The sequence below is a fragment of the Tympanuchus pallidicinctus genome, unplaced genomic scaffold, assembly GCF_026119805.1.
Source record: "Tympanuchus pallidicinctus isolate F22 unplaced genomic scaffold, pur_lepc_1.0 scaffold53, whole genome shotgun sequence".
NCBI classification, from domain to species: domain Eukaryota; kingdom Metazoa; phylum Chordata; class Aves; order Galliformes; family Phasianidae; genus Tympanuchus; species Tympanuchus pallidicinctus.
The window spans coordinates 279,256-305,936 of record NW_026294773.1 but is presented as its reverse complement, the minus strand read 5'-3'; the positions used below and the strand labels follow the sequence as shown (position 1 = coordinate 305,936).

At 43.8% G+C, this 26,681-nt stretch overlaps 1 protein-coding gene across 4 annotated transcripts; it reads left to right on the top strand.

Annotated features, from left to right (window-relative positions):
• Positions 1–1,068: 1,068 nt before the first annotated feature.
• Positions 1,069–25,053, top strand: LIMA1 (LIM domain and actin binding 1). 4 transcript variants are annotated; one of them, XM_052705200.1, is made up of 11 exons: positions 1,069–1,171; positions 4,437–4,572; positions 6,831–6,876; positions 8,854–9,312; positions 13,770–13,878; positions 14,688–14,836; positions 16,608–16,715; positions 18,803–18,860; positions 19,376–19,491; positions 22,403–22,536; positions 22,916–25,053. In XM_052705200.1, exons 2-11 carry the CDS (start codon positions 4,454–4,456, stop codon positions 23,910–23,912), a joined length of 2,295 nt encoding a protein of 764 aa, XP_052561160.1. In that variant the 5' UTR covers positions 1,069–1,171; positions 4,437–4,453; the 3' UTR covers positions 23,913–25,053. The 4 variants fall into 4 exon arrangements, with proteins under 4 accessions (XP_052561160.1, XP_052561158.1, XP_052561157.1 ...); XM_052705198.1 differs by having other exon boundaries at positions 1,075–1,171; positions 4,434–4,572; XM_052705197.1 differs by lacking the exon at positions 1,069–1,171 and adding an exon at positions 1,436–1,456 and having other exon boundaries at positions 4,434–4,572.
• The last annotated feature ends 1,628 nt before the right edge of the window (positions 25,054–26,681 follow it).

Below are 26,681 nucleotides of genomic sequence, written 5' to 3'. Positions count from 1 at the left end.
GCAAACACGTCATTCCCTGTGCAAGCCTTGCCTTTCGTATCACCACACAGAGTTTATCTGACACGCTTTAGCAGAGGTCACATCTGCTCCACCTGGACGCACCTCTGAGCCTCCAGCACAGATCGCTGCGCCGTTTGGTGAAGTTACAAAACACATCATTTAAGCTGTGTGTATTTTCTAGGCAAACACTCGTGCTTTTCACTGGAAAGAGCACATTTCACATGTTGATGGCTGCGGTTGCTCTGCAAGCAATGCCAGTTATCAATTCCAACTCGTTGCTTCCTGCTTCTTGACTGGGGTGGGTGGGGAGGTGTGTGAGCAGCTCTGCAGCACAGAGCTGTGCTGAGCCTCGGGCAGAGCTGGGGATGGAGAGCCTCACTGAGCTCTCAGCCTGTGGGAGTGAGGACACAGTATTTTAACTCAAGGATTTCATACTTTACACAGTGGGAGTGATAGAAAGGGTGTAAGAAAGAACAAAAATAAACAAACAAATAAAAGGGCACCTACAACAATTCCTGAAGTGCACTGATCAGATAAACATCTGGAGGAGCCGCTTTCTGGCTGCAGACTCAGGCTCGTGTCACGTTAATGAAGATGCATAAACGCCCAGCATCTCAGGAATGCGGGTTATCAAGTTGGGCTGCTGAAAACCACTTTTTTTTTTTTTCTTTAAACATACTCGGGCTGTGCGGGACCCCATCACGGCCGCTCCTCGTCCCGGCACGGCGCTCTCCAGGTACGGCAGCACCACACAAACACCCGCCCGCCCCTCTCGGCTTCGGGCTTTGAGCCCCAAGGGCAGCCCCGCAGTGCTGGGTGGTGGGTGCTGTGCGTACCGACCCCGACCCCCCATCAATGATCCCGCAGCACCGCAGTCCCTCTCCCACCCCCCCCCCTCCCACCCTCACCCCCCCTCGCTTCGAGACGACAACGCACACGCGTACAGAAGACCCGTGGGAGAGCCGAGCTGCGCATGCGCTGAATGAAGAAACACACCCCTCATGCCCCTTTCTTCACGTGGTCTGGGGCGTGGTCTGGGGCGGAGGGGCGTGGCCTGCAGGAGTGAGGGGCGTGGCCAGCGTTGCTGCCCGGCGCCGCCGCCGGCGCGGAGGTGCAGTTGTTACCGCGTCCGCGACAGGTGTGCGTGTGGGAGCGCCTCCGGCCGCCGTAGGTGCGTGAGGAGGGAGGGGTGGCGCGGACCGCCGAGCCGGAGGGGGGCGCTCTGCCCGCTGCGGCTCTGTCAGCGGGGGTTTGGGGCGCGGGAGCGGGCAGTAAGCGGGCGCTGGGCTGTGGGGTCCGGCGGCGGGGAGGGGAGGCGATGCCCGGCGGGCCGTTCGGCTGTTCTCGGGCTGCCCTTCTCGAGCCTGGCGGTGCCCGCACGGTGCCGGCCGGTGGCAGCGGGGTCGGGTGGTCGCGGAACTCAGCACGGGGAGCGGAGAGGGAGCGAGAGTTAAAAGTAAGGAAGAAAGGCGCTGTATGGGTGAGGGACGAAGAGGTGCTGCGGTGCGGTGCTGCTCGGTTGATGCAGGTGCTGGGAACGCTGCTCCGGGCTGTGGGGGTGGTCGCTAAGGAGCGGTTTTCCTTCGGGCCGTTGCCACACGGGTGGGTTTCAGTCCCACGCTGTGCTGCTCTATGGGCTGCAATGCAGCCCTTCCCTCCCTGGCATCCTGCAGGACTCGAGATTCTCCTCCTCGGGACTCCGTTCTGTTTTTAACATAACTGTTGCAGCACGCAGAATGCTCACGATCTTGTTTCAATTCTAATCGTACAACAAAGAGCTCTTTCCCAACATGGGTTGGAATAATTCTTCAGGAAAAGAAGGGCGAAGGTGTTTGAATGAGATGAAACTGAAAGCGAATGGGGCTGAAAGCATGGAATGGCGCTGGGAATGCAGGGTGTTTCTGGGCATCTCAGAGTCCTGCTTGTGTCCCTCACAGCAGCTGAGACGCTGAATGAATGCTCCTTAACTTCCCATGCGATATCGCAGCAGCGGCTGCTGCTTCTGCACAGAGAGATTGCCAAAACAGTGCTGATTGTCCTGGTGCACCTGTGGCTGTAGGGCAGCAAATGGTGAGGAAACCAAACAGTAACACAATGGTGGAAAAATTCATCCGCAAACAGTGATTGCTGAAGGCTTCCTTGCTTAGGTATCAAATTAAGGCCCATTTTCTGCACAATTTAACTAGATTTTGTTTTCTCAGTGTTTTACTGCAACTGTCCTTCCGTGTAAGGTGCAAGTCAGTCAGCAAGCTGCTGTCTGCCAAGAGAGGCTTCTAATGAATGCCCTGCTACTGTTTCCTGTGCAGAACTGACTCCTGCTTGGAGAACGGTGATTTAAACTGCAAAGTGGGGCTTCAGATGATCTTCTCTTGGCTCCAGATTAATCACCAAACAGAAGTTGAAGCTGTAGCATTAGACAGCTGGCTCGGAGTTTTTTTCTTTTTCAGCAGATGCATTTTTCAGGAGTAAATTTAATCTGCAGTCTCTGCGGATGTATTTCGTGCCTTTATGGAATCTCTGTGCTAAGTGTTTGCTACATGGATAGCAGGGGCTCTGTCTTGTCACAGAAATGCTGATTTATTTGCATGTAAGGTATTCTTGTTAACAAGGGAGGGTGTTGAGCACCCCTCACATTCAAATTAGAACCATTATCTTTGTGGATGATCATTTGTGCAGCTGGTAAAGAGCAAGAGCTTTTTTAAGTCTGGAGACCAGAGAGCATCCTTATTCTAGTTCAGTCCTGACAAAACTCCTGAGGGTATCAGAAGAGGCGGTTTAAGGATGTAAAACGTTTTCTGGAAACCATGAATTTCAAAAAGTAACTCTCCAGTCTGAGTTTCTCTTGTTGGAAGGGGCGATGGCTGCACTTTGGAGACTGCCTTCAGTGGGAGATGGGAGCCTGAAGCTGCAGCAAGCTGCGACTGGAAACGTAATGCTGATAAGTAGTTTCAGTGTGTTTCAACACCACTACAAAAATAGTGTAACTTTTCTGGTTTGCCGTGATAGTTCAACCTGTCCATCGAAAAGCACCATCTAAATCACGATCTTGAAAAACGTGTGCTGGCTTGGTGTGTCATTGCCTGCATTACATCAGGTGAATAAAGGAATCTCAGAGAAAGTCCCATTCTTCCTGACGGTTCCCACCAGGCAGCGAGGTGTTCATCAGCTGCGTGCTTTATCCCTGCACAGCAGCAGGGTGCAGCACTGGAGTGGTTCCTCTGCTTCCAGCCGCACTTTGCAGACCCATTCTCCTCTGTCAGCATTGGTTCAGGTTCTTCTGCCTCAACTCCACGGATCGGATCAGTGAGGTTCCATTTGCTGCAGCTGAGTTCTTTTGGACTGAGATGCTGCAGAACCCCAAGCCTTTGATGCTTTCGAGGAATTGCATTACACGCGTGTGAGGATTTCAGATGATCATCCCTACATTTTACTGTTTATATCAAGTTCCTGAGGTGCCTTTTAAAGACTCAGACTTCTGGAGTTCTGTAACCTAATGGTCAGCTAAAAAACTGACGGAAAAAAACGGGAGAGATCAGCCTGCCTGATGTCACCGTTGCAGGATCAGGCAGTGCACTTGCTGCAGGCATTGTGTGACACGAGGCTGGGGTAAAAGAAAATAGGAAAAAAGGAAAGGCGTTGCCTCACAAGCTGTATTTTTGTCTTATCAAGGAACTCTTTAAATTAATCTCCCCTCCTTTCCTCCTCCACAAAAGAAAACTATGTAAAAATAAATAAATAAACAAACATATACGTATCTGATACTGGCTTGTTGACTTAGGTTGTGAAAAGCTGTACAAAATTTCTTCCAGTTTACAGCAAGGCAAAAGTAATCAAAACTGTTCCTTTAGGTAACTGCTAGCTATTGTGACAAGAGATTTACAGCTGCCTCTGTGAACAGAAGACTTATATTGGCTCACAGAGGAAACGGCTGCTGCATGAAGGGTGAACACCGCCAGTGAATGAAAAATGTTTGCATAGGAATTACGTCCTCTTAGCTTTCATAACTCAAGCCTTCTTACATAAATGCCAGAGCATTTGGTTCAGAAAGCAGAACAAGAGAGGGCATAGCAGGGCTTCCTGGAGCCTGTGTGTGTAAAGGAAAGCCAGAGCTTTGTGTCAGCATCCCTTTCAGTGACAGCCTGCTTCTTACTCGTGTTCTGGCTCATATCTCTCTCTTGCCCCATTCATTGTGGCCGGTGTTTTATTGGGGCACCATCTCAGTGGTATCTGCAGAGGAAATGATGACTTTAATCTGATGCTGAGGGGTGTTTTTTGGTCAGTCGATGGACGTGTTCTGAATGATCAGCACTTGGTGGCACGAGTAGATCAGCATCCCATGAACTGAGTTCAAATGGTGGTGATCAAATCACTCCGTGGAGCTACTTTTCTGCTCATATAACTCATACTGACTGACACTGTGCTTTCTTCCTCAGTAGGTGTTTGTGGTGATAAGATGGAGCCTTCCCCGTTTAATAGAAGACAATGGACTTCTCAGTCTTTGAAAATCACTGCAAAAGAGCTTTCTCTCGTCAACAAAAATAAGTCTTCAGCTCTTGTGGAGAGATTCTCCAGGTAAGCACTGCGAGGATTCTGAGCACAGTCTGCGCGGGGAGGTTAAAGCTGAGATACTGAGCAATGACTGCTTCACTGACAGTTGCTTTGCTTCTCTAAAACAGTATTGCTCTGTGGGCATTTGCATTTCTGGTTCGGTATACGCTGTGCAAAGCTTCTTTTAGTTGCTGACATTGTTTCTAATATCAGAGTTATAATCTTTCTGCTGTCAGAAAGTGTGTGATTACTGTTAGATTCTGAGGGTACAGTGCTGGAGTGGAGGCAGCTGCTGCTGCTGGACTTAATGAAAAATGGGATTTTGCAGCTTCATGAGCTGTATGGGATTCTCACTTAACGTGGGAGCTGGGCAGCCAAGTGACCCAGACTTGCATTAATAGCGTAGCATTGTTTTATTTAAATCTTGAGAATGGGAGAAACTTTCTGGAGTCAACAGAGGAAGGATAATAACGTTCTGGACTTTACACAAACAGAATGTTGCTCTGTAAGTACCCTGTCCTAGGAGAAGCTGCTTGCTTTGGCCAGTCTCGTTAAGGTAATTTATTCACTCATTGAAACTTGATTACAGAATCTAGTCATCTTGCTAAATGTTGGTAATCCTTTGGAAAGGGCTTATTGGAAGTAATCCAAACTGCTATTCCTTAATCAAGTGGAGTCCCTCTGCGTAAGCAGCATCAGTTCCTTGCAAAAACACGGCGCTGCTTACTGGCTTTGCCAACTCTGACACTGACAGAGAGGAGTGTTTTTTTCTAAATTGTCATTACCTAAATATTTGTACGTGGAAATATTTTTTTAATCCCTGTAGTGTTTAAATTATCAGCTTTGCCAGGTCAGAGCCATGCAAATTTGCAACAGCAGAAACTCAAACAGTGCGCTGCGGTGGGCTGACTTACTGAGCGCTGCCTGAAACTTTTCAGTCCTCGTTTGTGTTTTCCAGTTTGCACTTTCACCCGCATGGCTCTCTTGATTTTTCCAGTAGCACTGATCTCTATTCCTACATCAACTTATTTTCCCACCGTGTCTCATTCCAATTTTGGAAGCTCTGCAGTGTACAAGACACAGGTTAATTCATTTGTGTGAATTAAAGAGGGCCAGCTACAGTTCTTCAGCAGCTTTCAGTCTGTGCAGTAAATGCAGTTTTCAGAGCAGCAATAAACGAGTGCAGTCTGTTTGCTCTTCTGCACGAGGAAAGAAGAAGCCTACATAGGAGCACACAACTCACAAAGGGAAAGCAAAGTCACTGAGGTTCATCAGCTGTAAAACAGGTATTTGTGTGTAAGTTTCTTTTTCTTTAGAAAGAACCTGGTCCTTCTAAGGGACGTTTTTTTTCTCTTAGAGCCCCTGATATACATTAGTTCTTGATTTGATCCCAGCCATTATTTAAAGTCTGAAGCTGATGACTTACGGTATGAGTGACTCATTTTTATGGCCTGTAGCATGTTATAGTTTTATCAAAAGTAGAATTGCACAGATAAGAGAGACCCACAGGTAAGAAAAACAGAAACATGTTGAGAGGTGATTCTTTTCTTTGAAAAGCACAGCTTTGGTTACAAATGGCCAAATGTGTCTAATCAGATTAATTTGTGCGTTTCAAAAGCAAAGTGCAGTCGCTGTGTGCAGTATAGTGATCAGTGAGGTCGGTGTGCTCCGTCCCAGCAGAGAGGCATGCAGATTGCTGGGAGTTTTCTGTAGCTTCTTAAAGGACTTTGATTCATGATCCAGGGTAGCTTATCTTCAGAGGGCTGTGATTAACGTTTCCACTGCTGAGGTGGTTCAGCTGCTCATGAAGCAACTGCTGAATTGGTGCAGCTTACCACCCAGCGGAGTACGATAAACTGGCACTTATGTAGATTTTCTGTGTATGCCAAGCTGTAATTTGTTACGGTTCAGCAGCTGCTGTATAAATAGCTGAGGCAATATTCCTGTGAGGGGACACAGCAGACAGCTGGGTGGGAGAAACAATACAGCTATTCCAAGGTAAACTGCCTAGATTCGAGAATGAGAGTGCTTGGCTAATAAAAATTATCAACGCATGTTATTACTGTGAGCCGCATGACTTAAAACATGTCTGTCATTTCGCATTGTTCGGATGCTGTTCACTGCTGTTTTGTCCAGCCTTCGGTCTTATTTGGTAGGTCTGGTAAGTGCACAGAGTCCTAGGTGGAAGCGAAATCTCAGCTGTCTTCATGATCATTCAATATCCTCGTTTAAAACTCTTGTGTTGTTTTGTTTTTTTTTTTCCTCCTTCCTGTATCCCAAAGGTATCAGAAAGCAGCTGAAGAAGCCACGGCTGAGAAAAAAAGAAATGTAAGTATCTGTTTCCTAGGCAATAAGCAACAGCCTGCAACCAGAGTGGATCACCTGCATGAAATGTTCCTGTGGCAGTTTATTTTGGAAATACCAAAGCTGTTGCTGTGCATCCTACAGAAAACTCAGACTCCGGTGTCTGCCTTTGACCCATTCCCTCCTCTCTTTAGACTGGGAATGAAAGGAAAGAAAATCAAGTGACTTGCCCAAAGCTATATGTTGAATCACCAGTTCGCTCCTAAGCAAAAGGCAGAAGGAGTTGGCTGTCATTTCTAACCACAGCCTCTTTGTTCTTAGCTGTAGGCAGTTATGTGGTACCTCTTCCTTTCTTAACTAAATTTAAAAGTCTGCTTAAAAAGAAGCTGCCAGCCTCTCTGAAATCTAGCACGGATCTCTTTGATAACTGCAGAATCCGTTAAGGGATCTTCTCTGAAATGCTGCACAGAGTTCAAACTGTCCCTGAATGTGGGAGAGCCATCATTTTTGGTTCTGCTAGAGCCCTGCTCTCCCTCTACATTGCACTTACTGGCATGGGGTCAGGAAACCCTGATGGAAGACCAGGTGTTCGCAAGCAGACCTTTTAATTTTCATTTAAAAGACCAGCAGTATTTACAGGATATATAGCGATGTTTTTGCTGGAGTGTGCTTACTGGATCTCTGTAATGCTTCAGAAGTCATTTTCCTTCTCTCTGGGATACAGGAGTGACAAAATAAGCATTCTAAAAATTATTGCCCAGTCTTAAGTTTACTTCGTTGCTTCTATGATCACAAATAGGCAAGTCGCAAAGCAAAATGATTGGGGCTGTAAAGTATGCCTGGGCTTCTTAACAAATGTCTCATATCCAGTTATATGGATATATGCAGTTACAAGTACTTCTGTTACACTACAACATTTGCCTTACAACTTTAGTACTTTCTTTTAAGTACAGTTAGCAAGTGAGCTGATCTTTTTGAAGCCTCCATGGATTCAAGTTAATTTGCAAAGCAGTGTTCAAAATGTGACCAGAAGAGTAATGGGGTGAGAGACTTAAATCCTAATATAGCTGCTAATCCTGTTTAATTCCTGTAAGCCTTGCAGACCTGCTCCACTTGCAATGAGTCTGATACACAGTGGACTCCATAAGAGAGGGACAGCAAAAATGCAATGCTGGCAGGTAATAGATTTGAATGAATCAAACATGGGCTGGGCTGTTACTCTGAGGAGAGGTAACTGCTTGTGAGCAAAACTAATATGGAAAGCATTTGAATGTTCTCCATGTATTACCATCTAACTGACAGTGGTAAGGCAGCACTTGTGCTTTGTGTGAATGTTTCCTGTCTAGAGATTTCAGTGTGTTGAGTGAAACAGAAGAGAAAGTACAGCAAATGATCTGGTATTTATGAATGGGAGCAAACAGAAATATGTTGTCTGTGCCTTGCTTAAGCCTTACTCTGCATGGTACAAAATACTGAAGCCAGATCTGCTGTAAGTGGAATGCTTCTGTTTAGTGCTTGCACAAATGCAAAAGATCAAAAAGTACTGGTTTTTGGAAGCTAATCAGTGGCTTTTTATTAATTGTTGTCTTCTGAAGCAGCTGGAAGACATTGCAACTCTTGGCACACCACGCATCTCTGTGGCTGCTGCTGTTTGTTCCTTCCAGGTCTAGAGACCCTTGTTATGTGGATTTGGGTCCCCTTCCCTTCATGTGTGGATTCGAGCCTTTTGTGTGGCATTTAACTCATTAGACCTTGACTCCCTTTTTCCTTATAAGGCCATCCTGTTTGCTCACTTCCTGCTTTAGCTCCTGACTTTTCTCTTCTCCCCCCTCCTTCCTTTCCTATCCTGGATGCTTTCTCCATGTGGCACAGTTGTAACTATTCACAGCTGTCTGAAAAAGCAGAGAGCTGAGCTCAGTACTGAGCCTTTAACTTCCTTTCTCATAGAAAGGAAGTACTTCATCAGGCACATAACTGGAATTTGACTTCTTGTTCTTTCAGAGCACAGAAAATCTTCCCCCTCATTTTAAGAGAGGGAATCTGAGCGTACTAAAGAAAAAGTGGGAGAATCCAGCGCCGGGAACGGAGTCTCGGAAGGAAACGCTCCGAAGCAGCTGTGCTGAGGGTAGGCACAGGGTCGAGAGCCCCGAGCTGGGAGTTGGAAGCAGCCTTGCTTTTTGCTCAGACACAGAGCAGATCCCGGCAGCCGGCACAGCATCTCAGGTCCAGGCCTCTTCTGGCACCCCTGGCCAGCTGCAGCGTCCCGGTGTTGACAGCGGAAAGTCTCAAAGCCACTCACAGGAGAGTGGTAAAATGGAAAACTATCAGAGAGAGTCCAGAGAAGTGGAAAAGCCCGAAGCCAGTGAAAACACAGAGTCTTCAGGGAAGATAGAGAAGTACAGCGTTCCGCTGAACAAGTTAAAGATGATGTTTGAAAAGGGTGAAGCAGCCCAGCCCAAGGTAAGGATCTGACTGTGCAAATCTTAAGGGAAACTAAAAGTGCTGCCTCCTGGGCATCGGGAAAAACCCCGGAGGGAGTGGCTGAGAGCTATTGAGTGATTGTGTTCATTGTTTTAGTTGAAAAATAACGTGGCTGCTGTTAATAACTTATTTGAGCTGTGTGAATACGTGTAGAGTGCTGCTTTGCTTTGTCCATTGCTCGTTGCAGATGTAAGATGAATTTGCTTTTGATAGAAGGTTAACGTTTAAGATGGGCAAAATATGTGTGGAATTTATGAAGAATTTTTTTCAAAGCGTGAAAGGAGTGTTTATCTCCTGTGAAGATGAGTTCTGTAAACACGAATTGTGTCAAAATCGATGTGGTTGTATGTAAAAGTTGAGGGGAGCTCAGCAGGACCGGCTTTTGCAGTTGAGATGAATGCACTGCCAGAGCGAAGAGCTTTGTGTGCATCTGTGTGTGTGACACGACCAGATGTAGATTTGTGTGTATAAAGTGCTGCAAAATACCTCCGTCTTTTCCTGTCTCTTCTCTCATCTTTGTATCTTAACAAATGCTTCTTATCAAGAAATCCTCGCAGGGATAAAGCGGCAAAGATCGCCTCGCGAGCTGCTGCCTTCACTCGTTTTGACTTGCAAATGCACAGGGCTTGCATTTTCCTACAACTGCTCATGAAATCTGATCCTGCATGTGGACTGCAGACTGTGTGTCCCGGGGGAGAATTGCTTAACTAGAAAATGAGTTGCATATGCCATTGACTTGCAACATAGTCCCGAGGCTGGTGGAGTTTCCAGTTTTCTCATACTTTCCTATACTTCTGGCTTTGTTTTACTGCGGGTGATTTTTCTTGCACTATTGAATAAAACCAGCAGATTTTGTACAAAGGTTTTTTAAAACGTGTATCAGGAGATTCAGAGGGGCAGCTCTTTGGTAACGTGAGTTTGGGGTCTGTAATAATTGCACAGCTTAGATTTTGTAGTCTTTGCCATTCTCTAAGAGCCACCCATGCTATCAGGGCTGTTTTGCAGGGTGGAGGGTGATTTCCTGATAGCACTTCTCTGAACCCCTGCTGTAGGATTAATCGGTCAGGATTCCTCAGGAAAGTACCATTCTGCAGATGGACGTGAAGTAATTTTATCTTAGCCTGGGGAATAAAATTGTTTTGGAGATGACTGAATCTGGAACTGATAATTCTCTTCAGCTTAGTCATTTGAATGTGGTTGAAATCTGAGTGAATGCAGTAAATATCATACAGTCGATATTAAGTTCTTCAGGTTAGGTTCAAATCCTGTTCCTATTCCAAGTTAATCTGGTTACTTTATAATTTTGGAAGGAAAAAGGCACGAAGGGCTCTGAAGTTGAAGTCGGGGGGGAGGGGTGTCTGATTAGAAAGCGCTATTGTAAGGTTTCTGGTTCTGGGATTTTATCTGGGGAGTGGAGGATGATGTCATGTAGTCACGTACAATGAAGATAGATCAGCGCTATGGGGACACAGATCTTTTTCACTGAGGTAGGAACCGACTGCGGGATCTGCAGTTCTCTCTTCCATTTGTACTCTTCCTGAACCCTGTTGGTTGATAAACTCCTGGCTTAAGTGCAAGCAAGGCTTCCTTCACCTGAAGGATGGTAATTTTCCTTGGTGTTTGCTTCAGCCTTATGGTATAAGCACTGCCAGAGCTTTCCTGACAAAAACATCTGTATGAGCTGAGTGGCAACATGGCTGTAGGTTCATGGCAGTAAAGATAAAATAACTCGCCTGGTTGCTGGGTAAGTCCATGGCAAGAATCCAGGTTACTGCCTGGACTTCCTGACTTCACAGACTCTGCACAAACCTATTCTGATTTTCAGGGCAAAACTCTCTCAGTTTTTTCATCTGTTTGTCAGATTTTGCTCTGTCTCCTACAGCTCCGATATAAGGCAGATCATTTTCTTCCACAAAGACACAGTATAAATACTTCTGAACACATTGGTCTAGTTTGCTTCAGGGCTAAGCAGAGGCCGAACATTGGGTCTTTTATCAATTTCAAAGAATCCCTCCTGTAAGTGATAGCAGAAACGTACCCAAGGAAGATCAGAAGAAAAGAAAGAGCAAGCAGTTCTGCAAGGCTCGTTTTAAAAGCTATCTCGATGTAGGTTTGTGTTCTTCCTTTAAGGCAAGAACTTATTATGCCTTGTATATTTAACCTGATGCTCAGGGTCACGTTTGACACAGTTGTCTATAATGAAATAGGTGTAACTTCTTTTTGGTCTTTTGCCCAACAGCTCCTTGTGCCCCAGGCGAAATGCTGTTAATTCTATGGTACCTCTGCACTCCTTCTTTTGTCTTAGAGCACTGGGGCTTTCCAGCCATGAGGAATATTTTGTTTCATTTTGCAAGCAGCAGAAGCTGCAGCGCTGGAATAGTGGCCCACCCAGAATTATAGAGGGAACTGAGTGGGATAAGCCTAAACCTGGGAGTAAGGGATTCCTTCATGCTAACGGTGTTACCTTCCATGCACCCTAATCAGCCTAATTACTTGTGGTCAGGCTGTTGGTGGTAATGGAGAAAGTCTCTCACCTTCCTTTTGGTAAACATTTTTCACTTATTGCTCTGCTTTTTTTTCTTCCATGGTGTGAGACTATTGATGTTAAATCCACACAACATCAGCTTTACGCAGTCTGGATTTCTAACTGTTTTTTTTCCCCGGTGAGATACTCATGGTTTCTTCCAGTGAAGCTGGAATCCCAGACACCAGATCCAAATTTCTTAAGACTTTTGTTCCCCAGCAGTGGAGGCTTCCTCATGAATGCTGCTCACCAGTTCAACTTCCTGTGTGTCTGTACCACAACCTTTGTTCCATCTGTAGCTTCATCAGCCCTGCTGTGTGCAAGAGAGCGTATGTGATCCATATAACAAATGAAAAAACACCCACAGCTTATCTGAATTCACTAGTTCAGAGTTTCAAGTGGGCTAATAAGCTTGTTTCTTCTATCCTTATAGGATCTTCTCTTTCTGTGTATTTTGCCTATATTTTCTGTATGCTAGTGAAAAGCCAGACCCTTTGAAGGGCCAATTTCTGAGCTGTGAGAGCTTCAGATGTGTGGGCTGAAGGTGACATGAAGGCAGGCATAGACTGAAGAAGAATCATCTGAGGATAGTTTGCTCAGAATAAGGAATCTGCAAGTTCTTACAAGTGTGCAGGCACTCCCAAACTGAACCTATCAACGCACTCAGTGGAAGGAAAAGGCTTGTCATAGCTAAGCTCTTTTCCAGTAAGAAAAGTTAACAAAGCCTTAAACCACAGAAATAAGAAATATTTCCCATGCTAATGGAAAAAAAAAAAAAAAAAAAAAAAGTTTTCCAGCTGCATTTTCCTTTCCTGGTAAAGTGCTGTTTTGTATGCCAAGGCAGCCTGATTTTTCACAGTGATTGTCTTACAGTGCTGTTCTGTTCAAATAAAACTTTGGAATTTCCTTCAGGTTGGTGAGCAGCAAACAAGAAAGTTGTTGGAAGGAGGGGGGGTGCAGGGATGTGTGCTTGTAGCATCTTGCCAAACCTGCCTTGCCTTCTTGTCTCATCATCCCCAAAAGTAATTTCTGTCTCTGCGATTTACCCTTTCCTAAGGAGAGAGATAACGAAGATCTCTCACCTCCTGGTATTTGGAATGTTGTCTGTCAGCTGTGAAGACATCTTGTTTCAATGAGATCCAATTAAATACTGCATTTCCTGAGCATTCAGCTGCTCTGAATTTTTTTTCACAATTCCTCTTACTGAGCTCAAGGTTTTGGGGAGTTGGTCTCAAGAAATGAGCCTTAAAGTTTGATGGAGCCAACCACAACGCTTGGGGTGTAACTGCAAAACTGCCCACCAGTGCAGCCCTGCAAATAGTGATTATCCTGTTTATCTGAGAATATTTATCTCTAGCACCCTAGCTTAAGCCTTATCAGACCTAATTAGGGAATTATTTGGTACCAAGTGCATGAGAGATCCAAATCAAAACAAATAGCCCCAGATAACTTTTGTTACCATAGTAATTTTTTTCCTTTCTGTAGCTGAAAATCAATGCAGATTTGCATTATCTTACTCCTTTCATCATTCTGTTCAATTTTAAGTCTTTACAAAATGACTTTGAACGTTAATTTCATGAGAAGTGGTCTGAGATGCAAAAATCTAGACTGATGTTTTGTGCTTGCAGAGGTAAATAGCTAAGAATTTAACCTGTGTGGTTTTCTGATCTTTTTTAAACCAAGATACCTTATTGAAGGACGTTTATGAACCTCTTCACAAGAGTGTTTTGCAGGTGACAAAGGGTCACGTATTCTGTGATCAAACTTGATATTGGTTAAATAAGATGTCACCTGCTAGACTTGTTTATTCTAGTAAAGCAGATTTGCTAGTGACACCTGTGCATCTTAAAGGATTAAATGCAACAGTCTCTGTTTGCCCAGGCAGCTGATAGGTGGGTTCTGTCTCTAATAGGTTGCTAGAGACCAGAGGAAGACAGCAATTGGTAGGAGGATTTCTGAAAACAGCTTCTCTTCAGAGGACCTTGATGTTGGCCAAGGAGAGAAGAGTCACAGTGCATCAGGTCAGTAATCCTCCTGTTTGTTTGTTTGCTTTCCCCAGTTTATGCAATAGGGAAATGCTGTGTACAACACAGTGGAATTAAATTTTGCCTTTCGTAAGTAGTAACAGAAGTGTAACTACTTCCAATCTGCAAAGTCTATGCAAACATCACATTTAATTAACTCAATCTTGCTGAGAATGTTAAAGCATCGCCTCCCTAAGCAAAGAAATTGAGGTGCAGGAGATAATTAGCATTAATTAATAAAAGTAGTCATTCCTGTGACTACTTTTAATAGTCAATCTCAGTTAGAAAATAAGTAGTGAATTGATGATGGGTTTTCCTTGTTTTAGTTCTTGTCTCTCCTGCCATATCCAGATGCTTCCCAGGATGAGCGAGGCTAAACTGAACTAATTTCTAACATGTTTGTTGTTGAAATCCTGATCTTTAACATGTGAGCTGGTAAATATTTTCATGGAGAAGGTGGAAGTGGCAAGCAAAACTCTTCCTCATGTTCTGTGTCTTCTTTAGAAGACTAAAACTGTGCCTCCACCTCAATGATGTGAATTTCCACTTAGCTGCTGTAGCAGCTGCTGTCATTTGACAGCAGCAGCCATCAGTGTTTGTAGTGTTTGCTTCTGAGACTGCTGGCTGAAATCTGCATCAGATGAACGTGCTATTTCTGAAAGTAGCTGGGTAGATTACAGGACTTAGAGCCTGTGACTGAAGGATTTCTGACACACTGGTAAAGGGATGGGGTTTGTAATTTTCACGTGTGCTGTTGGTGTTCATGAAAGTTGCTTTTTATTCATGTAATTCTTCTCATCTTGTAGATGGAAGTCCAGCACTCAGCCCGGATAAGGTAGAGACCAAGAAAAGCCTGGAGATGCCTCGGTTAACAGAAACTTCAATAAAGGATAGGCTGGCAAAGTATCAGGCAGCTGTGTCCAAGCAGGGCAGTTCTGCAGGCCTCGTTACCACGGTAAGTCTGTTTGCCTTGAGTAGAAGTGGATTTTAGCCCCAGACTGAGGCTGGAAAGAAGATGTTACAGAAATCAAACTTTTTGAAGATAATCCCATCTTGTTTTGAAGAGACCTTTGTGCTCGTAGGACTCATTTCTAACGAAGAGTTGACTGTACTGCAGGGAGTAACAAGTATTTGCATCTTGCTGGAATGATCTTGAAAGTTTTCCAGGAAATTAATTGCTGGTGTCCTGATTGTGGTCCTTCTGAAACTGAACTGGCGTTCTTTTTCTTTCTGCCTGTCTGGAGCTCTCTGCATGCTAGAAATAAACAGAAACCTCACTTCTGTAACGTACACTAGCTTTAAGCTAGGGGAAATAGTTTCTGTCTAACTGAAATGATCTCTCAGTTTTGTCTGTGGTGTAGATTTGATTCTGCACACCTTGGCAGGAAAATCTAGTAACCTTCAAGGCATGAGTGGAAGGGCACTGCAGCCAGTGCAGCAAACGTTGTTATCTGCAAATTGCTGATTTGTGTCCTGTTTCTCACTTCTATTCAGTTTGCCAGATTATTTCTTCCAGTCTGTGTCTCAGAGTAGCACCGATTCAATAAGCTGTGTCCTAATGGCAAAAGATTGATCATAGATTTTCTTTTCTCTCGAGGCTGTCGTTTGCAATTCTCTAGTGCTATCAGTTTGAGCATCAGTGCAGCCTCAAGCTCTTAGGAAGTCCCATTTAGCAGAATTTCTTTTGATTTTGGCCTGGCACATCAATAAGGGCAGCAGTAAGGTGCTGATGAGGTTAATGTTTGCAATACTTAGAATAGAATCTGTAAGTCTTGGTTCTTTTCCTTCTTTGCTGCCAAAGGAACCGAGTGTCTTTTGATATGGCAGTGTGGTGTTTGTGCTTCTCTGAAAACGTGTCACAGCTATGCTGCAAAAGAGAGACGTAATCCCTCCTGGGATCAGCTGTTTTGTGGGCATTGTTGCACATTTAGGTCTGGATTAAAACTGGTGGATGTTTTTGCATGGGTTAGAGGAATAGTGAGAAGCAATTCTTTTAATAGCATCACAGGTGACACAGAAAGGGTGGGGAGAGATGGAGAACAGCATATTTAGAGATCTGCACTTAATTACATACTTGTTAGATTCGATTGGCTTACAGAATCCAGTGAGCTGCCAGTGCTGGCATTTGGCTATCTGTCTTCCATGTCACAAAGAAGATGTCTTGTGAATGGCATGACTCTTTTCCCCAATTATCTTGAATCCTGCGGCAATGAAACACGAGGTTTTGCTGGATTATTATTAAAGTGTGAAAGCTGCTTTTGTGCACATCTAAAGACAGTTTGTAAAGAACAGAAATCTTGGTAAATAACAGTTGGTTTTTATCCCCTTTTTTTACTAGTATAGAAACAAGTAGGATTTGCTTTTATGTTGTATTTATCAATTAATCAGGGCTTTATATATGGTGCTTACCTTGAAAAATTAACATGTCTGGAAAGTGAAGATGTGGAGTGAGCAGGACAAAAATGGAAGAGTTGATCTTAAAGGAAATCTGCAGTCAAAGAGCTGTCGTGATCTTCACAGAATAAAATTCACAGCCCCATCTCTTTTCCTCGTTAAAATCCATCACTTTGCAAATGTGTATTGATTATTTTTTTTTTTAAGCTCTTTCACTTAGTTATTGCTGTATGTGCTAGGAAATCAGTTTACAGAAACAAAAAGAAAGAAAAATAGCAAGTACTTTCCTAGGAGAAAAGTGCCTGTCAACTTTCAAGTGCTTTATTCTATAGAATGAGATTCAAGCCAGTGAAAATGAAATCAAGAATTACAAATCTGAGCAGAAGGAGAATATGCCACCAAGTTTTGAGGACTGCATTTCCTATCAGGATGGGGAGAAGGTAAGATGCTCATGCTGGTGAAGATCAAGGACTTCACTGTAAGTGGAACAAATTGCTGAGTTTCAGCCAAGATGTTTGTTCCATGCTATTTAGAAGCTGAATCTCTGCAGGTGGCTGTATGCCTGCAGAATTCCTTATTTTATTTTTTAAATCTGGACTGTACATTATAAGCGAGCAGATCTCATTTGAAGGCTTTTGAAGTTGTAAAGAACATCTAGAGATAAGTCTTAAAGTTCTCTTGCAGATTACCCCCATCTTCTCAATAATGACATATCGTTTGTATGGCAGAACCCTTGGTTATCATACTTATTTTTAGTGGCTTCAGCAGCTGATGAGAACTGAAGCCTCTGATTTGGGGTTGGTTTTGTTTGACTTTAAGATTTGATTATGGTGAAGTCGCCTAAACTTTTGTGTCACACTTCCTACCAAAAATAATGATTCTCAAGTAGGTATTGGTGGTTTTTTTTCTTTATATAACGTAAAGGATGAAAAGCTGTGTGTGATGCGATGCGTGTAAAGGAGACTTTGTCACCATTTCTCCTTTAGCAGCTACGTTTTGGTTAAGGTAGCAGAGTGCCAGTCTGGGTTTGCTCCCATTTTTGAGCTTCAGCTGTAAATTGAGGCTAAATTACTCTCTGAATACAGAGATAATAAAGCACACTCAACCATTTGCGTACTAAACTGGGATAGCAGACAGGATAAAAGTAGCTGAATAATAATTGGGGTACTGTGTATTCAAACCATTCTGAACACGTGGCAGCCTAATGCCAGGAGGGCTTTTAAAGCTTTCCAGCCTTCCTTGGGCCAGGAGCCAAATTGTTGCTTTCAGCTGTTGGTTACTGACAGCTGAGCAGCTCTGTGTTTAATGGTTGAGGCTGCTTCTGCTAAAAGGTGAGTTAATTAAAAGAACACCTGTGAAATCAGAAAGCTTTTCTGCTGTTGTATGGAAGGTTTGAATGCAAGTGATCGCACTCGGCTGGAATGGCTGAGTCACTTGTTGAGGAGTCCAGGTGTAATAAGGAACCTGAAGAGGGCATTGATTTGGGAATCAGGATTGTCCATTTGAAATGGCATGATGAAGTTTGGAAATAAGCCTGATTAAAACTGCTGGCATGAATGTCAGCAATAGGAACCTGTAGGCAAAAAGAGAGCAAAAGAAACGTGCTAGCTTTCTCTGCCATTTTTTACATTGAATCCATGACAGATCTAGAAATCAGATAAGCGTGACAATCTAACACCCACAGAAGGTGCTGATGCCCTTCCCAGTATGCCAGTGTTTGTTACTTTGTCAGGAGAACAACGCCTGTTAATTTATGTAACTTGCTTCTTTGTTACCTCCTTAATTTGCAAATGTCAGCTGCCCGCAATGGACCATTCAGTCATTGAAGTGAATTAATGATGACCTGCCATTAATCTTGCTACAGTAGTTTAGTTTCTCAGTGTAGCTACTTAGAGCTATTTGATAGCAATAGTACCACATTTAACGTCTCTACATCAAGTGCTTTATCTGTAACGTGTTCAGTGTCTGAAACTGATTCATAACCACCTCTTAGAAAAACTGTGCAAGTTCAGGGATTTTTTTGTTGCTGTTAGGGTTTTCTTTTGTTTTGGAAAGCTCTGTCTTTGAATGCTTAAGTATCATAGATTTGTCAAATGTTGGAGGGAGCCAGGAGATTTCCAGTAAACATGTGCTGCTTGGTGGCCAAGGATTTTCTCAGTAAGAACTGGGAAATGCATCAACAAAACCAGAGAGGCTTTCTAATGACTAAGAGATAAAGGCTTAAAGGCTGCAGGTATTTGGGGGAAAAACAAAAATAGCATTTGTGTGAACACTCCAGCAGATGATCTGAATGTTGCAAGAGCTGTAACTGGGGGAATATCTGCCTTATGGCAAGCACTGAACGTTCTTGACAGTCAGCTGGACTTTGTCTTGGGCCTTACAAAACAAAAAAGTAGCTCTGTGTGTCCGTTAGTATGGCCAGTCTCTTCCTGTCGGGGTGCTGATGCTGTCTCTCTGGGTGCTACCTGGACCTGATTCTCAGACTTCTGAAGACTGTGGGTGCTCATTGCCCGATGTTCTCTTGCAGGTTTCTGTAGGTGAGAACAGCCTATCTTTCCACTCCAGTCTTTCAGAGGATGGCAATGGTAAGCATTCGTTTTTCTGCCTCAGCAAGAGTAGGATGAGGCGTGAACGAGGATGAGTGCTCCCCCTTACCCATCAGTTGTTGGTAGGATGCTTAGGACCACTCCTGCCAAGTGATGAATTTGACCCTAATAAACACTTTTCTTATACTAAAAGTCTGTCCCGTGCAAGGCTGAGCGTACTTGCTAATGCAAGACAACTACTAAATACCTTTGGCACTGACCAGAGGTAGACAATTCTCATTCAGTTAAGTCCTTCTCGTGCTGTGTTAGATTTACACCTGAATTCAGGGCCATGTGAGAGCACTTTGCAGAAATGACAGCACAGTTAGGTGTTGGATCTCTGTATATAAGTTTCTGTAATGTATCAACTTACCTATTCTGACACGAGTAGACTGATCCTATTTAAATTTTAGCCCTTAGCTGGTAGGATTGCTATTTGGCCTTATCAGCATAAACTTTCCGTGGTTTTCATGTCACTCTAATGATCTTTTCATTCTTCTTTTCTCCTCCCTTAGTTGGACAAAACCTGGAGGGTGAGACAGAAATTCAGAAACCTGTCAGCACAAAACAGCAAAACTTTGGTTCTAAATCACTTGGCCAGACGGATGCATCTCTGCCAAAAACGGTGAAGGTAAAGGAGCTATTTATTCTCAAACACTGGCAGCAGTTAGAAACAACTTTGTTCTCTCTTTAATAGTGAAAAGCCTTCATTCAACCAATCTGTCAGCAAAGTAACTGTATTAATCTCTGATCTGACTGTGAACTTCAGTGCTGAATGGAGAAGCATCTCAAAACTTCTCTTCTCCAAATATGAAGCTTGAGCTGTGTACTGGGAGCTGTGCTGCTGCTGTCGCAATGGTTTGTCCTGTGCAGAGGCAGCCTGTTTCTGTTCAGTATGGGGGAAAAAGGGGCTTGAGCAGGGATGCAGATCCTGCTGAGGTTTGTCTGTGCCTCCTGTGAAGTCAGAGCCTCCTAGATGGTGGCACTGAGGTCCTGAACCTGAGAGCCTCCTGTAGGCCAGGACCTGCCTCTCCATGCTCCTCTTCCAGCTGTTCCCAAAGCAACAGCAGTTGGTAGAAATTTAATATCGGGGTGAATGGTGAGTGACTCCGCAGAGAAAGAAGTGTGGCATTCTCAATAACAAATCTCCAATGTTAGATTTTCTTTAGCAGGGGCTCTAAAGCAGATGGAGCACTTCTTGGGCAGGAATGTATTTGCTAATCTTATTAGCCATGCAAACAGCAGTTCTGAACGTTTTGATCACACTGCACTTGTCACATGTGCTGTCTGGAGTTAGGATGCCTGTTCCCTGGGCTGCCAGAGGCTTCCCGGCTCACTCCTGAGGAAACAAGTGTGCTTTTGTTGTTTTCCCCATCTTGGAGAGGAACAGCACTGATCTAAGCAAGGCCAGTGAGATGTGGGTTCTTAGCGTTCAGAGGTATAAATGCTGGCATAAGAAATTAGAGCTGCCTGTAATGTTTTTGTAATCTGTCTGTGAAAGCATACAAGGTACATGCAAGCTATGTATTTTGGTCCTTTGCAATCTCTTCCTATTATTACAGCCATTTTAGTCCTCTACCTTGTTGCTGCTTTTGATGCTGCACTGCTCAGATAGAAACCTAGATGCTGTTTATTCACTTAAGGTTCCTATTTGTCTTTTCCAGCTTCTGTTTCCTGTTCTTGGTTCCTAATCTCTGCTCCTGCCTTCTGCTTCCCTCCTAATGTGAGCTCAACTCTCAGCTTTTTCTCAAGTTCTTTACTTATTGGGCCTCACCTTCCTCCTGTAGCTCCTATTTGTAGTATGCCTGGAAAAGAATTTCTTTCTCTTCACACCCCAAAACACCTCTCCATCAGACACAGGGCTCATTGTTATACAAGTAAGTTCCTCTTCTTAGATGAGGATGCACATTGCAGAAGCACATGCCAGCACTCTAATGTAACGTTGCAAAATTGAGCTCTCGGGGTCACTTTTTGATGGGCAAGTAATGCTGCCTTGCTTCCTGTGGCAAAAGAGGATGGTCAGAATTTAATCTGAATTGGTGAACTCTCATTTTCTGAGATTTCATTTAGCAACACGAGATTCAGAGTTCATATGCAGTCTTGGCAGCACGTGGGGATTGTGGGTCTTTTCAAAATGAACTCCAAATTTTTGTTGGTCTAGTTGTCGTCATAATTAGAACTTCAATCTACTGTAGCTTGAAGCAGTGCCTTAAAAAGTTGAAATACCTATTGAACTGGAATTAAATTGGCAGCAAATTCTATGGCTGTGACAAACGAACTTCAGCTGGCTCTGTCTTCAGCAATCTGTCCCTTGCATATTGTAACTTTCATTGCCTAACCATTGTTTCTCGTCTGTTATAAATGAATTGCTGTAATTATGTTTGCCTGCAGTCTTCCTGTTTTTTTTTTTTCTTTAGCCACAGTATTTTTCCTTGGAGCTTTTCAATAAGTTTACAGCAGGTAATTCTGTGTCCAAAAAGAAAAAAGTTTTTAAATGCTGTACTGTCAGTGTGTGTGTGCAGGCCCATGGATATGGAGCTCAGCATTCCTGTGCTGCTGCTGAAGCAGTTGCTGTCAGTGAGCAGCCTGAGGATGCCCATTTCTCACCTGCAAATTACTTTTTGTTCTTGGAGGTATCTTTCCTGCTGGCCAACCATAACAGATTCTGAGAAGTGAATGGCACCAAGTGACCTTTTTCATGGACAGTGTGCTTGCTTCCTTGATGCTTTCAGAAAACAAAGTCTGAAACTGTTCCCATATAGCAGGACAGCGATGCTTGACTCCTTAGTGTTTAAGTTTACCCTTGCACTAAGTTCTCAGGAAATTCTCTTGGTAACTACATAAACAGTTTTAGCTTTTTAACCTCAAAGCCCTGCTCAGCTTTAAGTCTTGAGCAAGTTTGAGGGCTGTTTGTCCTGAAACCCGACTACGGTTTTTTTGCTGCAGAACTGGAATTGCTTACAAATGAAGTCAGAAGCATTTCCTGCTGCCCACATCTGCACCGAGGCTATTTTCTCCTCTTTAAAAGAGTAGAGCATTTAGCAAAAACGGACTTCAAACTGCTGAGGGCGGTCTCCACTGTTCCTCTTTTCTCCCCAGCCTCGACCTTTCATGTTGAGGTTTTCAGATCTTTTTCTATGCTGACTTTCTTTATTTTGGGAGGTCTTGTAATGACTGTATCTACTTAAATATTTCATTGTTTTCCCATAAAGAAAAAAAATGCGATTGCAGGAACATACTAGATTTCTGGGAACTGTCAAAGTTACAGCTGGGTTCGAGCATTTCCATTGTTCCTTCTCAGCTTGTGATGCCCAGCTCTCTGGGGCATAACCTTGGCTGTCAAACCACACCGATCCCTGTGGGCTTGCTGCAGCCTCTTCCTCGCTCATTGCCCTCCAGAACGCACTCTATCAGAATCAGCATTGAGGTTGCAGAAATGCTGCCATTTTTCTGACAACTGTGGAAGCTGTGCGTGAATCCAAGCCAAGTCTCCTAGCAGCTGATTCATTTTCCAGCTAACAAACTTTCTCTTCTTCCCGTAGAAGTTTCAGTTGCCAGCAAAGGAAACCTGTGTTGGGTGTCAGAAGACAGTGTACCCAATGGAAAGGCTCCTGGCCAACCAGCAGGTGTTCCACATCAGCTGCTTCCGCTGTTCCTATTGCAACAGTAAACTCAGGTAAACACGTTGCTCCATTTGGCTGCCTTCGAGGAAGTGTGGCTTTCCTATTCTCAGAAGCTGAGTAAGATGCTGTCCAGGCTTAGCAGAAGTGAAAACAACTGTAATCCAGTGAATTGAATAGGAGCGTGGTAATGCAGTCCTAGATCTGCCAGTTGCTTTTGCACTTAATGTGTTTTGTAACTCGTAAAGTCACTTTATGACAGAAAAATGTAGTGTCTACATCTTGATACTTGAAAAGAGGGTCGTGCAAACACATTAAAACTTCAAACTTTAATTTTTTAAATCTGATTTTTTCAGCAACGTAACTAAAATATACCCTTGTCTCAGCAGCTGAGAAAAAGAATGCTAACATCTGATTTTGTATCTCTCTGTACAGTCTTGGGACGTACGCATCTCTGCGTGGGAATATTTACTGCAAGCCTCACTTCAATCAGCTCTTCAAAGCTAAAGGTAATTATGATGAAGGCTTTGGGCACAAACAGCATAAGGAATTATGGTCAAGCAAAACAGAATGTGAGGAATCCCAAGACAAAACTCTCCATGGTGTAAATGCAACTGAGAGTCCTCAAAACCCAGGAGTAGAGGATGCCCCCATTGCAAAAGTAGGAGTTCTGGCAGCAACTATGGAAGCAAAAGCTTCAGCTGTGCCTGAAAGAGAAGAGAAACCAGCAGAAACAAAAAAGCTCAGGATTGCCTGGCCGCCTCCATCTGACCAAAGTACTCAAGGAAGCACTTTGGATGAGGGCATCAAAGTGTTAAAACCCAAATGGCCCCCAGAAGAAGAGAGTTCCAAGCCAGATGTGTTGGAGGATGTGGATCTGGATCTCAAAAAGTTAAGAAGATCTTCCTCACTGAAGGAGAGAAGTCGTCCGTTTACGGTAGCAGCCTCGTTTAGAACAGTATCTGTGAAAGGCCATAAAACAGACAATTCATCCTCTCCTTCTAAGGCAGAGAGAGACATGTTGAAAAGAAGTGAGGAACTGGAGAGAGAGGTTGTGGTAGACAAAAAGCAAAAGGAAAAGATTGAGAATAGGAACATGCAGAATGCTGAGGAGAAAAATGTAGAGGAAGAGCGGGAATTGCCTGGTATCAAAACAGCAGAACACAGCTTTGTAGAAAATGGCCAGGAGAATGCAGAGACAGATGAGGAAGAACATGGTGTGGAAGAGCAGCAAACCCCAAATGAAGAATTCCTTGAACCAAATTCTCCAAAACATTCCAGCTTATCCAATGTAACTGCAAAGGAATCTTCTCCTGACCAGAATCGCAAATCCCAAGATGTTGGTTTCTGGGAGGGTGAAGATATGGAAGATCTATCTGTGGAAGAACAGATCAAAAGGAACCGTTACTATGAAGATGACGATGAAGAATAAATAGGCCTTTTATTATAAAACTTGCTTCAAGGTGCTGGGCCTTTTTTAATTGGTGTTTTTAGCTTTAACAAACAGCTGTCCTGTATGAAAGCGATGCTATACTGCACATCAACGTTAAGGGAATCATATATACAAATTATCTCAGCCAGAAAAGTACTGTGGAAGCCTGAAAGAATGTCTGAGTGCATGGAGATGAGTATCTGTGGCTGTGGGATGCCTTTGACAGGTGACCTCTGTCCATGGGATGAGAACAGAGCTCTTCTGAACTCCTACTGTCTTACCCTTTTGGAACTCTAGGACCTGTTTCACTGACCTGGTATGGAACAGGCTTTCTGTAAAACACTACTTTTACCACTACAAAATGCTACTGCAGTGCTTAGGGACCAGTTTTCAAAGGGACTTTCTGATCTGCTTTAAAAATGGTAACTAAATGCACTTTAATACATGTTAAGGGCACAGCTTTTTAATTATTACAATAAAAACACTTTTGGGGCTTGGAGTCCAACAACTAAAGCATCTCAAACTGAGCAGAACGTAACTTTCAAAACTGCCTATGATCAATGAATCCTCCATTTTTCTCTGTGCAACTGGAACAGTGTGCCCACTGCTGGAACAAATGTATTTTAGTGCTTATCCAAACGCTGTGCTGACAGAACTCCTTGAGGGCAAGACAACGTTTTTGCAGGAGCCTGCAGGGCATTATTTTTGCATTTTTATATGCATTTTGAATGGTTTTTTGTTTACTTAGAGTTCATTATAATTCATTTAAAACTGCACATAACGTTTTTAAGGCCTTTTGACAATTTTGAAATCCTACTTGTATCGAGCTGCCATAATTTTTTTTTTCATTATGGCTGCGAAATTCTGCTGCATTGCAAATCTTTGGAATAAAACCATATGAACCAGAAACTTTCTGATTGCTAGCATTGAAGCTTAGTACATTTTAAAACTTGACTGCATTTATTTTACAAATAATGGAATCTGAATGGTGGCCGGAAGATATCCCTTTATATTAGCTTTTATTTGTGCTGTAGTTACATGAGAATTAACTCTAACTATATTTGAGGTGTAAAATATCCTGCTTTCTTAACAGTCCTGCTAACTTCAATAAAGTTTGGTCATTTACATAAAAAAAAAAAAACGTCTGAAGACTGCATTCATAGTCGTTTCACAAAGAAGCACCATTTTAAAAGGAGATGGGAAAAGATGGGTGAAATCCTGGGGTTTACTTGCAGCTGGAGGCCAGGCAGTGACTTTCTGGTGCCACTAGGTGACACTGTGGGTCCACTTGTGGTCGTCACAAGCAGACTGCGAGGCTGAGGGAGAGGGCTTAGAAAAGGGTGGGCAAAATAAGGAAGGACTCGCAGGTGTCTCACGCTCCCGTTTCTGGCTTCAGCTGCTTTTCAGGCAGCTGAGGACAAGCCAGAGTTGGTTTAGTTTAATTGTTTCTTTCTTACAGCTGCTGTGTGTTGGAGTTGTCCTCACTCAAACCTGGGGTACTTTTGGTTCGAGGTTTGGGTGTAGTGAAAAAGCAGTGAGTGCTCTGCAGCAACAAAGCAAATGTGCTCCTTGGTGGCACAGAGAAGATAGCAGCCTGCTGTTGGGCTAGCATGCATTAGTAGCTGTGTGGCATGGCATGTACAACCTGTGTGCTGGTTGTTTTTAAGAGAGAACCAAGCCTTGTACAGGTAGAGGGAGATCTCAAAGCTAGGGAAGCTGATGTACAAGTGCATCTTTTGTTTAGCCTCTAAATGCTTACCTTTTCTTAACGACATCTACTTGCTCTTCAATTCAGATCACCAAGCAACTCCGGCTGGAAGCTATTGGTCATGGACATGGGATGTATTGGATGTTCCATTTCCTTGTTTATCAGGAGATGCAGCCGAGCTTTACAGTGCATCCCCACTTACATGATACTAAAGCTGCACGGTGGCTGTTCAGAGATTTGTTCTGGTTAAATCTCAGCCACCTGTGAGTCCTTGAGATGCAAGGATTCCAACCACTCAGTGAACGTATTCCCAGGGCAATTAGTGCTGAACTTGTTCCACTGAAAAAAGCACAGATATTATGAACTGCCACCTCCTTGGACCCATTGGTTACTGTAGTAGTTGAGTGCTCAATGGGCCATTTAATTTACTCTCAGCTGGATGGATGCCAGAAGGGCTATTATGGGACAGATGGATCTCTGCTACCACACACAGGGAAGCCGGTGCTGAGTACCTCTATGGAGAGCTTTAGAACATAATTACAAAGCAGAATACAGCCTTTGTTCCTTGGTTAACACTCAGTCCCGAGCCCATCACGTTGAAATAATTTTCTGAAAGCTTTTAAAGCTACTGGGATCATTCTGAACGTTTTTGCTGTGTGAACCTCTCTGTTCTGCACTTAAATGCTAAACCACGTCTGCATTAATAAAATGAGCCCTTGTTGTCTCACTATGAACTCCTCATGTGAGAGCTGAACGGCTGCCCTGTGGCAGTGAAGCTGAAGGCCGCTTCTCGGGGCCTTGGAAAACAATCTTGAGACTTTTTAAAGCAGAACAATCAGCGCGCTTTTTTTTCTTTTTTTCTTTTTTTTCGTAGGAACGCCCCAGCAGCGAGCGATTGCCGCCAGTTCTCCTCAGTGAGAGCTGCGGGCCGAGCGAGTCGCGCGCGCTGTGCTCTGCGCATGCTCCGAGTTAACGGTCCGCGAAAGGGGCGTGGCCAGGGCAGCACCGCCCCGCAGCGCCGCCTGCGCATGCGCCCTGAGCGGCGGGCGGAAGCGGGTGGG